The sequence below is a fragment of the Mesoplodon densirostris genome, chromosome 8 (genome assembly GCF_025265405.1).
Source record: "Mesoplodon densirostris isolate mMesDen1 chromosome 8, mMesDen1 primary haplotype, whole genome shotgun sequence".
Classification (NCBI taxonomy): Eukaryota; Metazoa; Chordata; class Mammalia; order Artiodactyla; family Ziphiidae; genus Mesoplodon; species Mesoplodon densirostris.
This window is the reverse complement of record NC_082668.1, coordinates 19455179-19469302: the sequence shown is the minus strand read 5'-3', so window position 1 is coordinate 19469302 and position 14124 is coordinate 19455179. Positions and strand designations below refer to the sequence as shown.

At 53.1% G+C, this 14124-nt stretch overlaps 1 protein-coding gene across 1 annotated transcript in view; it reads right to left on the bottom strand.

Annotated features, from left to right (window-relative positions):
- Nucleotides 1-341: 341 nt before the first annotated feature.
- The window catches only part of CFAP65 (cilia and flagella associated protein 65), a 41155-nt gene continuing 27372 nt past the window's right edge, over nt 342-14124 (bottom strand). The window contains exons 19-32 of the mRNA XM_060105927.1: nt 10858-11034; nt 10501-10567; nt 10243-10353; nt 7684-7875; nt 7418-7576; nt 6109-6252; nt 5834-5947; nt 5533-5640; nt 3398-3442; nt 2958-3160; nt 2375-2503; nt 1426-1836; nt 595-732; nt 342-474 (exon numbers count right to left, since the gene is read on the bottom strand). Of these exons, the coding sequence (XP_059961910.1) occupies nt 342-474; nt 595-732; nt 1426-1836; nt 2375-2503; nt 2958-3160; nt 3398-3442; nt 5533-5640; nt 5834-5947; nt 6109-6252; nt 7418-7576; nt 7684-7875; nt 10243-10353; nt 10501-10567; nt 10858-11034 (2131 nt within the window). The remainder of the gene's footprint in view (nt 475-594; nt 733-1425; nt 1837-2374; nt 2504-2957; nt 3161-3397; nt 3443-5532; nt 5641-5833; nt 5948-6108; nt 6253-7417; nt 7577-7683; nt 7876-10242; nt 10354-10500; nt 10568-10857; nt 11035-14124) is intronic.

Sequence of the window (14124 nt, the reverse complement as noted above, 5' to 3'; positions counted from 1 at the left end):
AGACCGGGCCTGGCGCTCGGCTCCTGTCCACCCGGCTCTGCTGGGTCAAAGGCCAGCCAGGCCCCGCCCGAAGCGCCCTCCACTGGCCAGACCAGGTCCAGCGCCTGGCAGCGAGCAGCAAGAACTCTTGCCCAGCTGCCGAGTGGAGTGGAGAGGCGCAACCTCCCAGCCCCTAAGTCTCCAATGAGTCGAGGCGGTCCACCTTGGCCGCTTCCACCATCTGTCCCTCTCAGACAGCGCGCGCGAGTTCTTGTCGCGTCGGGGAAATAAAGTCAAGGCAGATATAGGGGGAAAAAGCTAGATGCTTTACTGAGGGGTGATGGAGGGGGGGCGGGAGGAACCTAGAGCTGCAGGTCGGAGCGGGTGGGCGCTGGCGTCTGCAAACAGTTGGTGGGGGGCGGCTTAGTCGAGCCCGGCATCTCCGCTTGCTGCGGCCCCGGGGACGCCGCCGGCAGCGAGTCGGGAGTCAGAATCCTGGATGACAGAAAGCCCCAGGTGGGGGGGGGGGGGGTCGGGGAGAGGCTTCCCGCCGAGGCTGCCCGCCCCTGCAGCCCCTCGCGCCCCTCCAGCGGCCGCTGGCCCGGGCCCCCCCACCTGGGAACGCTGAGCGGCGGCAGGGCGATGACGCGTGGCCGCGAAGTGAGCACCACCTCCCCGCGGCTCGCCTCCACCAGGACGTTCTGGATCATGTTCTCCAGCAGCGCCTCCTGCAGGCTAACGAAAGCCGGGAGCCTACGGGGCGGGAGGCGGGGGCGCCGGGCTCAGCGCCGCCACCGACCGCGCTCTCGTTCTCCGCTGGCCTCCTCTGTGCTGTATCGTTTGCCGCGTGCTCTACGTGGATTCTCATTTTAACTCCCCGCCCTCCCAACACTATGAAGCATCCTTGTTCCAATTTTACAGACGTTCAAACTACGGCTTAAACAGACCAAGTTGCCAAACGTCACGCTGCTGGTACACGTGGTGGGATTCGAACCCAGGCAATCGGAGTCCCCATCCCAGGGCCAGGGCTGGGGAAAGGCATCGAGCGATGAGACGGTGCAGAAGGGACTCCTGGGGAATCTCACCACGGACAGAAAGCGCCAGAGCAGCCCCAGGGAAAGGCGGTGCAAGAAGAGGTGGTACTTTTCTCCTGGCTATAAAAACTCATTTAAGAGACTCTGACGGCTATAATCACCCTCCTGGAAGTGGTGTGATGGTAAACGTTAATAGTCTGCTCTTGGAGAAGAAAATTAAAGCTTGGATCGCCATTTCGTAAATACTCCCAGTGAGGCCTTAAGCGTCCAACAGTGACGTCAATGAACACTGAGTTGGAAAGAGAAGCTCACACAGGTAGAGCCCCAGCACACCGTTGCCTCCTAGGATCCTTCTGCACTTGACCCCCCCCCCCCCGCCCCGCCAAACCCTCAACTTGGTCTGGCTGCTTACCGGCTGATGGCCTCCTTCTCATCCTGCTCTTGCTTCTCCCTCAGTAAGACCTTCAGCTGTTGCTGCCACTGACATTTCGGGGACTCCTGGGACGTGGGCTGTGGCGTGGGCTTCATCTCCGTCCAGGGCAACTTCTCTTCCTCCTCCTCCAGCTCCTCCTCTTCCTCTTCATCCTCCTTCTCTTCCCCCTCTTCCTTCTTCCTCAGCCTCCGCTTGTCTTCCTCCTCCTCTTTGTCTTTGCTGACCTCGGAGCTGTTGGAGGACTGAGCCTTGGCTGGCACTAAGTGCAGGCTGCTGTTCTGGGCCATGAACCTTGCCGACTGCTCATTCCAGAACTGGCGGAAGTAAGGCATTTGCTCCACCAGGTTTCGGTCCACAGCCTCATGGAAGATCTTGTCCTCCAGCAGACCCCTGGGTGGCAGGGAGGAGGAGGAGGTCCTCACTAAGAGGCCTTGCAGCCCCCTGTGGGGGGCTCTGGCTTCAGGGTTCCCCAAGGGGTGGTTCTTGACTACTGTGTCCACAAACGGGTGCTAGGTGCGGGGAGGGGAGCCCCTGATCAGTTGCTTCCTCCCATTCCTTCTTTAGAAAAAGGCATCTCTGGGCCCCGTGGATTCTTAAAGGTGAACATTATATGGTAGAGGAAGAGCCAGGATGTCAGAGTTACACAGATGAGGGCCGGAGCCCTGGAGAGACAGTGAACTGGCTCCAGACCACATCTACCAGCCATGACAAGGCAGAACTCGGGACCCAGCCCTGAGGATCCCTCCAGCCAGCTCCATTAGAGCTGTACCATCCTGGAGGGCCTGGGACCACCGGTGGAAGGATCTTGTGAGGAAGTTCTACCTTTCAGGAAAGGAAGGGCTGGGATTTCAGGGGCTCTGGGTGGACCCAGAATTGACGAATGAACTAGGGAGATGGAGGGGTGAGAGTTTAGGGGGTGGGTGGTCACCTGATTATGGTGGTGAGACAGTCAGTCAGGAGCTGCTTCTCCTGCTTGGAGACAGGGGCCCACTTGTCCGGGGATTCTTCCTCACCAGCCTCCGACTCCTCCCTGGGGTACTTCCTCTTTGGCAGCTCCCTGGGGAAGGCCGTAGCATTCTGAGTGGCCTGGGCAAGCCACCATGCTGGGGTTGGGGGCATGAGCAGTGGTGGTGGCTGCCCAGTCATGAGGACATAGGTGAGTCTGGGGCAGCCCCCAGCCTTAACCCAACATAGTGCTGCTGCATTTGGGGAACCAAGCCCAACTCTCAGAGTTGGCACAGGAACTGGAGAGGCTCCAAGTTGGAAAGGGAAGGAAGGAGGGGAGGCAGGGAGGCCTAAGTGGGTTCCCCAGGGGCTCTGGCTCTTTGCCCCCTCCTCATAAGGGCCTAACAGTAATGGGGGCATTCCGGGCCCAGCAGTGCCCCAGAAGTCCCAGTGATGCTACACGTGCTCCAAGCCCTCAGCAAGGGTTAGGTCTGGGCAGTCCTGTTCTAGAGCGGGAGGGTGGCAGAGAGCAGAGAAAGCAGACCCCTCCCTCCCTGAGAGTTCACCGGTGCAAGAAGTGGCGGGGAAAGTCAGAGAAGAAGTTGGCCAGGAAGTAGTCGGTGGCATGGGCGCGGGCAGTGAGGCTTAAGCTGAGCATCCTTGGCGAGGGCGGCTGGGGGCATGGCCAGCGTGTCTCCTCCTTTGCGATCTTAAGGTTCCAGCTGGTTGGCCGCTTGAGACGCGACTGGTTCTTGATGGGGGGCAGCGTCTTTGGGAAAGGGGAGGCATGGAATGCAGGGGCTTAGGGACTGCACTCCCATCACTGATGTGTCCCTAGCCCCCCAACCAGGTCTTTTGTGACACCCCTGGCATTTCATCCCCACCCATTGGCACTTTCATCCCTCCCTTCCAGGAGACTAGACCAGAGGTTGGAGGTATCTCTGGAGAGGAAGCAAGGATCCTCTCAAGTTCTCCCAAGGAGATAGGCCTGGGCTCACGTCCTCACCCTGTACTTCCTCACGGGTTCACAAGCTGTACAATACGCCCTTCTCTGTGGAAGCAAAGAGACCCCTGCTTAGGATGCAAGAGGCCTAGAGGGACTCCCCTCTTCCTCCCCTTCCTGCTGACCCACGGAGGGCCTGAAGTCAATGTCAGCACCTGCTGCCTTCTTGGTTCTGCCCAACTCCCAGCCACACCCTCCTCCAGAACCTTCCCTAGGGAAGTGCTGCCTGCAGACTTGGAAAATCTGGTTACCTAACTAAAGGAAAGAAATGGAGATGCCACCAAACAATGCAGGCTGCCCCAAGGGTACTTGTCTGGTGCCCTGGAGCTTTGTGGTTTGGTTTGATAAGGAAACAGCCTCCCTTATTAAGCCTTAATTCAGAAATCCCTTCTCCCATAGCCTTCAAGACATGATTTGCCTTCACAGTTGGGCCAGAGGTTCAGAGGGGAGTAGTGTCTTCCTGGGGGTTCAGTGTGGAGTACACAGGGGTGATCGAGGTGCAAGAATGCAACCGTGGGGACTTCCCTGGTGGCGCAGTGGTTAAGAATACGCCTGCCAATGCAGGGGTCACGGGTTTGAGCTCTGGTCAGGGAAGATGCCACGTGCTGGAGAGCAACTAAGCCTGTGCGCCACAACTACTGAGCCTGTGCGCCACAGCTACTGAGGCCAGCGTGCCTAGAGCCCATGCTCCGCAACAAGAAAAGCCACTGCAATAAGAAGCAACACAACGCAGAGTAGCCCCTGCTCACTGCAACTAGAGAAAGCCCGCGTGTAGCAATGAAGACCCAACACAGACCAAAAAAAAAAAAAAAAAATGAATGCAACCGTGGGGAGGAGGATCCAAGGTGGATATTTTGTATCATTTATTATCAGTCTCCCCTGCATAAATAGTAATAGCCCATGTTTAGTGAGTGCTTACTGGGTGCCAGGCACTGTTGTAGGCACTTTACATGCATTAACTCATTTAATCCTCACAGCAGTGCCACAAAGCAGATAACAATTTATTCACATTTTAAAATATTTTGGGACTTCCCTGGTGGTGCAGTGGTTAAGAATCCACCTGCCAATGAAGGGGACATGGGTTTGAGCCCTGGTCTGGGAAGATCCCACATGCCACGTAGCAACTAAGCCCGTACGCCACAGCTACTGAGCCTGCGCTCTAGAACCTGTGAACCACAACTACTGAGCCCGCATGCCACAACTACTGAAGCCCTCTCGCCTACAGCCCATGCTCCGCAACAAGAGAAGCCACCACAATGAGAAGCCCGCGTACCGCAATGAAGAGTAGCCCCCACTCGCCGCAACTAGAGAAAGCCCGCACGCAGCAATGAAAACCCAATGCAGCCAAAAATAAATAAATAAAATAAATTTTAAAAAGAATAAAATAAAATATTTTAACAATTTTTCTTTTTAACCTTTTTATTTTTTGGCCATGCTGCACAGCTTGTGGGATCTCAGTTCCCTGACCAGGGATTGAATCCGGGCCATGGCAGTGGAAGCCCGGAATCCTAACCACTAGGCCACCAGGGAACTCCCTTTTTAACCTTCTTAATATGGAAAATTTCAAAAGTATACAAAAGTGGAGAGAGTGCTACAAAGAATCTTCCATTACCCCCCACCCAGCTTCAACAATTAGCAGTTCATGGCCAATTTTGTCTCATCTATACCCCATCTCTGGATTATCTTGAAGCCAGTCTCAGATGTCATATTACCCCCCATAATACAGTTGAGGGAACTAAGAGGTTAAATAACTTGACTAAGATCACAGAGCTAGAAATCATCAAAGTCAGGAAACAAACCCAGGCAATTTGTTTCCAGAGCCTGTACCTGAAACCACTACGCCACACTCTCTTCCATCAGAAGGTGAGTTCTGCCTGGTTTCCCCTGGGTCCCCAGTGCCCAGCACTGGGTGGGTATTCATTAAATACAGGCTACATGAAGCAGGGAATGGTCAGCCAGCTTTCAGTATCCAGAGAGTCTCTTGGGGATGTGCTATGCTTAGCCTAATGAAAGAAATCTAATCTCTTAAGTCAGGTTGACCAGTTTTTTAGGACCACCTCTGATCACCACCTCTGTCCCCTCTGGCAAGGTCAATCAGAAAGCTCTGTGGTGTTCAAAGCCCACCCTGCCCTCCTCACCTTTGCTTTCCTATCTGTGATGGTGAACTCCACTTCCTGCCGCAGCTTCTCGTCCTCCCACTCCTGCAGTTCCTTACGGTACTGCATCAGGAGTTTCTGCCGGTACACCTGCAGCTCAGGACAAGGAGAGAAAAGACCAAGGTCTGGAGGGCCTCGGCCTGGGCCTGTGCTGTGGGCCCCCGCGCTCTTCCAGAGGTTGGCCTTTGCCTCTCTCTGGGGGTCTGGGGATCTCACAGACCACCCCACACCTCAAGACTGGGAGCTGTTCACCATCCCAGCTTCTCGCTAAGGCTGATCCTACCTTGCATACCAGGTCCATGCTATAGAAGCTGGCATGCACTGAGGCCTTCAGGGTCACCACAAATGGGATCGTCTCTTCGGGAGCCACCTTTCCTCTCATAGGACTCACAGACACCTATTTATTTTGGGAAGGAGTCTCTGGAGCTTCACAGGGATTGGATGGGACAAGATGGGATAGGGGATGGGATGGGATAGAGTGGAATGGGGTGGGATGGGATGGGGTGAGTCTAGAGCCCCTCTGGAGGTTCTGATTCTGCAAACACAGGGAACTCTCACCTCCCCAAAGTCTAGAGCCTTCCGCTGCCAGACAAAGACAATTGTCTCATTCTTGGAGATGTTGTTGAGGAACAGCAGGCGGCTGTACTTGCCCTGCACAGGAATGTTTCCCAGGGAGATATGAGATTGGGACAGGAAGACGTTCTGTTGGTGGAGACAACACAGCAGCAACTTTGGGAGGTGAAGACATACTAAGCATAGCAACCACTACCAGTCACTGAGTGCTTTCAACAGGCCAGGTACCACTGTAGGCAACTGACATGCATTTGATCCTCACAGCGGCCCACTATATAGGCCACTACTATATATAGGTACTACTAATCATCTTCACTCTATAGATGTACTGCTAAGGTTCAGAGAGCATAAATAATTTTCCAAAGGTCTCTCACAGGCACAGCTGGGATAAACCCTGACAGTCTCACTCGAAAGCCTATGATTTTGACCATTAAAATAGGCTTGGAAGGGCTGAGAAATTAGAATTCGCTTAGAGAAGGCAGAAGTAAAGCCAACAAAATTTGAGTCTCTGAAGGATGGTTGTAAATTAGTAGGTGATCAGCTGTTGGCATCTTCACTGGGCCATCAGCAGGAGCTGTGTTGTAGGGGTATCTGGAAAGATTGAGGCCATGGAAGGGGCACTTTCTCTCTGTCTAGACCCTGAGTGCCTCCAGAGCTGAGACTTTGTCTGGCTCTTCTCTGTGACTCCACAGTACTCATCCTTCAGTAAGAGTCCAAAGAGGGTAGGAGTGGAAGAGTGGACAGGCAGATGTATTGGCGGATAGTAACTGGATGAGTGCATGGAGGGATGGATGGAGAGATACATGGATGAATCAACAGGCATGTGGATCAGTGGGAAAATGGATGGATGTGTCAGACCTCCCAACAGTGAGGACTGTGTGAACTAAAGGTAGTGTTACTGACCCTAGATATTTCAGCAAAATCCATCTAGGTCCAGGGGGGAGACTGTTCTATATGAAGATAATATCTCAGAGCCCTAGAATGGCAGAGCTTCTTTCTACTCCTTTCAATACCTCCATCCCAATGCCCAGAGGCAAGGGCGGGTGGAGGGCCCTGCAGCAGGTGGAGTGGCTGGAGCAGGAACACCTGTGGGCACTAGGTGGCAGGGTAAGCCTCTCATGGAGCTGGTGATGCCTCCTAAATCTGGAGGAGGGCTGGTTCCAGGTTCACCTCTGCATCCCTCCCTTCTCAACTCCGTCTCTTCTTTCTCAGCCTCCCCATCCCTCCGCAGTGGACACCCTGGACCCTCAGTCTCCTCCTAGGCCTCAGGCCTTCCCAGCTCCCTTCCCCCTACCTGTCCAGGAACCATCAGCCTCGAGTGGATGGAGCTATTGTCCCATGAGGAGATGTTGTGGAATGGGGCTGTGTCACCCATGCTGTGAGGGTCATAGCCCACTCCCTGGAAGCGGATGATGGCTGAGTTCCATCCCAGGATGTGTATGGGCACATCCACCTGGGAAGTTAGGAAGGTGGGGGAAGGCACTGGTCAGAGCAAGGCCTGCTGGGGAGGCCACCTCCAACCCCTGCCCCAAGCCCGTGTTAGCCCAGGCTGCTGCTCACCGTGTAGGTCTTGGCCTCAATAGGTGAGAAGATCCAGAAGACAAGAGCAGTTGTACCTGGTGGGATCTCCCCTTTGGGGTTGAGGCAGCAGAAGGTGGGGTGATCAAAATTGTTTTCCTGAACCTGCGACAGGACGCTGGTCTGGATCTCATATGTCACGGGCACCGAGCCACCGTTATACAGCTCGTAAATCTGCAGGGGGAAGGAACAGGGAAATCTCCACACCAGCTCTGGGCTGCAATGCAGAGAGCCGGGGAGTCTGTGTCCACTGTGGGAGGGCAGGTTGATCCCCGTGACGTCACCCTGACAGTCCCAGAGCTCCCTTAAATACCTCTGATTTCCCGTATGGCTTGATCGCCCAAGACGTATATAACTATATTTTCAACCTGTGACATTTTAGTATAATCTGTAATTCTTATTTTATTTGCTCTCAACTTACCTTAGTCAAGGTATAAGGGGACACTAATGCTTGTGTCCCTAGTGTTGGAATTTAGGGAAATGTCCATGCATGCACCATCCAGACCCTTCCTCGTTTTCTAAGCTCTCATTCTAATTACCTGTGAGGCTGCCACTTTCCACGTCTGCCGTTAGAGGTAGTTGTGCTTACAGGCAGGTAAGGGAGCAGAAGGTAGATATGAGGTCCCCCAAGACTAACTCCAAAGTTGGGGAATCAAAGAACGGCCTGCCTGAAACCAGAGATCTTCTGGTCCAAGCCTCCATGTTAGAGATGAGAAAACGGAAGACAGTGAGAATCAAGAGTTTGTCTGGATTTAGGTCCAGCCCCTCATCTTTCTCAGTACCCACCCCTGAATGTGCTGATGGTCCTTCTCCAGTTTGGACCACCCTCTGAGCTTCAGACCTGGTGTCCAACTACTACTAAGCAACTCCTCCTCGTTGTCTCATAGGCCTCTTAAATTCAGCCCAAACCAAACTCTTCACTCTAAAACCTATTCCTCCCCCTAGTGTAACTTGTTTCAGCAAATGGCACTACATATTTCCAGTGGCTCAAACTAGGAATCCGATATATTTTTCATCCATCCCTTTCTCTTACTTCCCAGATCCAATCCCCAGCAAGTCCCAGTGATTCTGTCTTCAAAATGTAAATTAAATCTGTTCACTTCTCTCTGTTTCCTCTGCCCTCTTGCAGGTCCAGGCCACCATCTGTCATCATCTTATGAACGAAAAAGGAAGCTTGGCTGCAGTTGTGGAGTTTGGCTGGAGGTACAACTGGGTCTTCTCCAGATCTGGGGGCCTTTTCCATTGTCTATGTTCAGGGTCGTGGGGGAGTGGTCTGATCTCTCTGGAAAGCTTTCCAGGAGGCATGTGAGTCTTTGCCTTCTCTTTTGAGGGTCTGGGCTTCTGGGTGGGGCTTCTGGGAAGCCAGTGGCGTAAAGGGTGGTGTAAGGTCGTGAGCAGAGCTCGGGACTATGAGACCCCCTCTCAGGTCTAGGAAGCCCATTCCTCTGCCTCTAGGCTGAGTGGCTAGAGGCCCCTGCCCAGAAACACAAGGGCTTCTCAATTGTTAGAAATTTCAGAGTGGTGAAATGTTTGTGAAAATACTATATCCTCTCTTGGAGATTTCCAATGTACATTTTCAGAACAAAGGAACCTGATTCCCTCCAATTAATAAAGAAAATTCTATAGCTTTGAGGATTTACGTTCTAGCTTTTCACGCTCCAGACAGATGCCCTTTTTGGGGCAGTGATTTTCAAACTGTGACAGAGACCCATTAGTAAGCAGGTCATGAAACCAATTTATCAGGTCATGTCCAGCATTTAAAAAATGGAACAGGGCTTCCCTGGTGGTGTAGTGGTTAAGAACACGCCTGCCAATGCAGGGGACACGGGTTCAAGCCCTGGTCCGGGAAGATCCCACATGCCACGGAGCAACTAAGCCCGTGCGCCACAACTACTGAGCCTGCGCTCTAGAGCCCATGAGCCACAACTAATGAGCCTGCACGCCACAACTACTGAAGCCCGTGCACCTAGAGCCCGTGCTCTGCAACAAGAGAAGCCACCGCAATGAGAAGCCCACGCACCGCAACGAAGAGCTGCCCCCGCTCGCCGCAACTAGAAGAAAGCCCACGCGCAGCAATGAAGACCCAACATAGGCAAAAATAAAAATAAGTAAAATAAAATAAATAAAACATTTAAAAAAATGGAACAAAATAAAATAAAAAAGAAAACATCAGAGTACTTAGCATGTAATGGTGCACGTGTTGATTTGTTTTGTTTCAGTTGCATGTGTATGTATGTATTGGGTTTTCCAAAATATATTAGTGTGGCTCATGGTCAAAGAAGTTTGAAGAACCCTGTGTTAGAGGAAGGAACTCCCTGCTTTTGCATGGGAATGAGGGCTGGCAAAAGGTTTAGCACCAGTGCCAAGAAGCTGAAGCCTCTTGCCTTGGGTCTCTCCCAGTTGCCCAGTCTTGGGGTTCAACCTGCCACCCCACCTCTTAGAGTGAGGGCAGAGTCCTTGTCATCCTGTCAAGGGCTGATACAGATACACAGAGATCAATACTTAAGCCTCCTGGTGACCAGGACAATATAGACCACTGACCTGCCTCGGGGGCAGTGTGTCGCCGATGGGGACAGGGATGAACTGATGGCTGGTGGAGGTGAAGTGCACGTACTTCTGCTCCAGCTTCACTGTCACACCTATGAAATTTAGCTGGAAATAGAAAGCCTGTGAGTAGCATCCTTCCCTGGGAGGAACTGAAGTACCCAGCAGAGAGATCTGGACCCCATCTCTCTGGGGAACACAGCTCCCTGTGCCTCTCTCTTGGTTTTCCAGGACAGGACCAGGGCTGGGCCTCACCAGGATCTCCCGGCCATGGGACACCTTGAAGAGCACCGGGAGGCGATCAGTGCCAATGAACAGGTGGCTGGAAGGGAGGAGAGAGTCTGGGATGAGTTACTGAACCCTGGTACGAGTGGAAGAACAAGAGGTCATGGCACACTTATGGCTTTGGGGCAGCTACGTGGAAACCCCTGAGCTGGGATGGGGCAAGAGGATAATTAAACTTCCCCTGCAGGTGGGAAGGCGGGGCCTTCTCAGGGTGGTGGCCACTCAGGGTACCCTGGAGCCACACAGTGCAAGGCCAGTGTCCTCCAGGAGTCGGGGGGAAGGGGGTCTCCAGGACTGGAAGTGCAGGGCGGGCGGTGGGGGCAGCACCTGTATTTGAACTCCACCGTCTGCTCTTGCCCAGGACTCAGGCTCCCAGCCTTGGGGCTGATGGAGAATATGCAATTGTCCTGCACGCGCATTTGGTGCAGCTCGGTGCAGTCAAACTCCACCTGCTCTGCCCACGGCTCCAAGTCGATCTGCTGGTCACTTGGGAAGAGGAAGGCCCTGGGAAAGGGGTGCAAAGCAGAAGGGGTGGAGCCTCTCAGTCAGAACTCTGAGGAGCTCTGAGCCCCAGGCAGGATGGATGGAGGCCTTTTCTTCATCCCCCAGTAGGCAAGCTGTCCCATGCATGGCTGGGCAAATGCGGCAGTGGTGGATCCTCATTTCATAATGGCCCCCAAACCCAGGAACAGCAGGGCCCTGGTGACTAAATGGAAAGCGGAGATTGGGGCTCCCATTGTGGGTGCCAGGGGTCAGGGTGTTGCTTGTATATGTGGGCCACTTTCAGCTGGGCACCGACCCTGGAGGGGTTTGTGTGACAAGCTGTTAGGAAGGGCCATTTGAGCCACCTAGGAATGCCAGCAGCACCAACCAAGGGTCCTCAAGAGGGCTGGTAGTCTTGAATCCAAAGCAAGGCTGGGCATAGAATTAGTACCCCTGTAATGCCTGGCGCTGTACTAAAGCAGATACTGCACTCTAAATGGTGACCAAATAAGTGACAAAGGGGTCCCAAGGTCACAATCTGAAAAGAAGGATCCCTGCGCTCTCAGAGGGATGGCACAGAACTGTCCTCAAAACGGGCAGAGGTTATGAAGAGAGAACAGCCAGAAGGGGAAAAGAAAACAGCCAACACATCGGAAAAGGCTCAAGGGGAGTTGGGAAATGCAAATCAAAACTCCCTTGAATCAATCTTAAATATTTTCACATCTGAATCGTGACAAATAGATACATCCAATGCTGGTAAGTTGAGAAAGAACGACATCTTCGAACACAGGTAGGGAGAGAAGAAATTGCTACCACCTTTTGTTGTAGGAATTATGACAGCATCTTTTAGAATAAAAAGTGCCCTTTGACTCAGAAATTCTATTTGAGGGAACTAAGCTGCAGGAATAAACATAAGTGTGCATGCAGGCAGGCAGGCACGCATGCGCACACACACAGAGACACACATACTCACACAAGGATGTTTATTACAGCTTTGTTAGTGATGGCAAAAAATATTAAAAAGCACTGGGGGAAAAAAAAGCACTGGGAACAACTAATGTCATCTAATAAAGGAGTGGTTTTAAAACGTAGGGGCCATTCATTTTACGGAATACTATGCAACTATTAAAAAGAATGGGATCTACATGTCTTGATCTTTATTGATCTATAGGGAATGTTATTGACATAATGCTGAGTGAAAAGGTTATTGCTATAATGCTGAGCAGAGAGTAATATGTAGAACATCATGCCATTATGGTAAAAGAAATGAAAGAGTAGCTGTGTCCCTGTGTCTGTGCCTTGTACCAGTGCTGAGAGTGGAAGCACATGCCAAACCCTCCAGGGCTGACTAGAGAGGGAGCTGGGGTGTTTCTTACTTTTCTTCCATCACCCTTGTATTGTTTGACTTGCTACAGGGGAATAAACTGTTTTGTCATTTTATTTGCAGGATATTGATCAGCAGCAAAACTGGTGATCTTGATACTTCGGGGTTCTCTGGATAGTTTCCCTCTTGGCCCTCACCCAGCCTCCCTCCAAATAATCGCAGCCCCCTTTTCCCTGCCAGTCCTCTGGTGTGGGCCCCCATCTTGGCACTGTGGAAGCCTGCCAACCTGTCCCCCTGCCTCAAGCCACGAATCCTTCTCAGAAGGAGAAGGAGTCCAAGGCCCTGCCCGCCCCCCATCAACGTTGCAGCCACGCTGTGCCCTCTTCTCTTACCCGTGTCCGCACTACACCCTCCGTCTGGGAGGCTCTTCGCAGACTCTCTGCCTCTGCTCCCTGGGTTGCAAGTCTAGCTTGGCTGTAGCTTTCTCCAGGAAGCCTTTCTCATGTGCCCACCCCCACCTACCACTTCCAAAACAGAGGCAAGTGGCTGTACAAGCCTCTTTCGCAGCACCTGTCACCCTGCACCAAAAGGCTGGTTCGCCCCACCTGGAGGGCAGGGCCTGGGCTCATCTTTATTGCTATTCTGAGCTCTGGGCCTGGAGCCTACACCTAGGAAGCCCCAGTCAACATTTAGCCAATGACTTAATGAATGAATGAGGGAACAGGTGATGCTAACCCGTATATCTGATGACTGTGAGGGATCACCCCTTAAATGCATGGCAGGCTTTCTGTCCTGCCTGCTGCTGCCTGCAGGCCAAGTCCACACTCCCCATTTCTTACTGGTCTTGGCAGGAATAAAACCTTCAGTCTGTTCCTTATGAGTTTAGCAGAGACCCGGCTAGAATTTTCAAAAATAGCCTTCTAAGAAATTGAAAGGAAACACAACAACACAGAAACCCTAGGAGAGTCAAGCCTTCCAAGGAAGGTTCCCTGCATTTGGAATCCGGGAACAAGCACGGACTGCCTTCCTGAACCTCCAGTGATCTCCCAATGGACGGCCCAGCTCGGTGGGCACTCTGCCCGGCTTTCCTCCCGCCCCAGTTTCCAGCAAGCTGGACCCTCTCCATAGAGAGTGTGAGCTGGCTTGCTCCTACACAAATACACACGCATGCACAATCCACCAAAGTACCCTGCTCCACACCAGGACACGGGCCAGCGCTGCTTTTCCTGCCCCCACCCCTGAGCCCTGCAGGGCCTGGCTCCCAGCCACTCAAACAACCCAGGGAATGGCAGATCCAGAGCTCCAGGCGGGCCCTGGGCCTTCCCCACCAGCCTGCCAAGCTTCCCAGTCACTCAGGGCCAGGAGCCCTGAGTTACTCACAGTCCCGGCCCTTCTCAGACAGGAGCCGCCTAATAAATCAGCTTCCCCGGCATCCTCCAGTACAGGGAGGGGCAGGACAACCCGGAGAGTACAGGGTGGCCACTGCACCCTGGATGATGCAGCCCCCCACCAGCCTCACCCACACTCACCCCATGGCTCGGCTCAGGCAGGAAGGTTCCTGAGATCACAGATGCCCACCCCCTGCATATGTTCACCCTTATCCACTCACTGCCATGCCCAGGCTGGGCCCCTGGCTCTCTCCCCCAAGCCTGACCCAGATGGGGACACTTCTTTCTCACCTCCACCTAGCCAAGCAAATTTGGAAGTCATCAAAAGGAAGTTTACTAGGAAATCAAGACGCGTGGCAGAGGAAGGGAGGGAAAACAAGAAATGGCGCTGGCATGGAA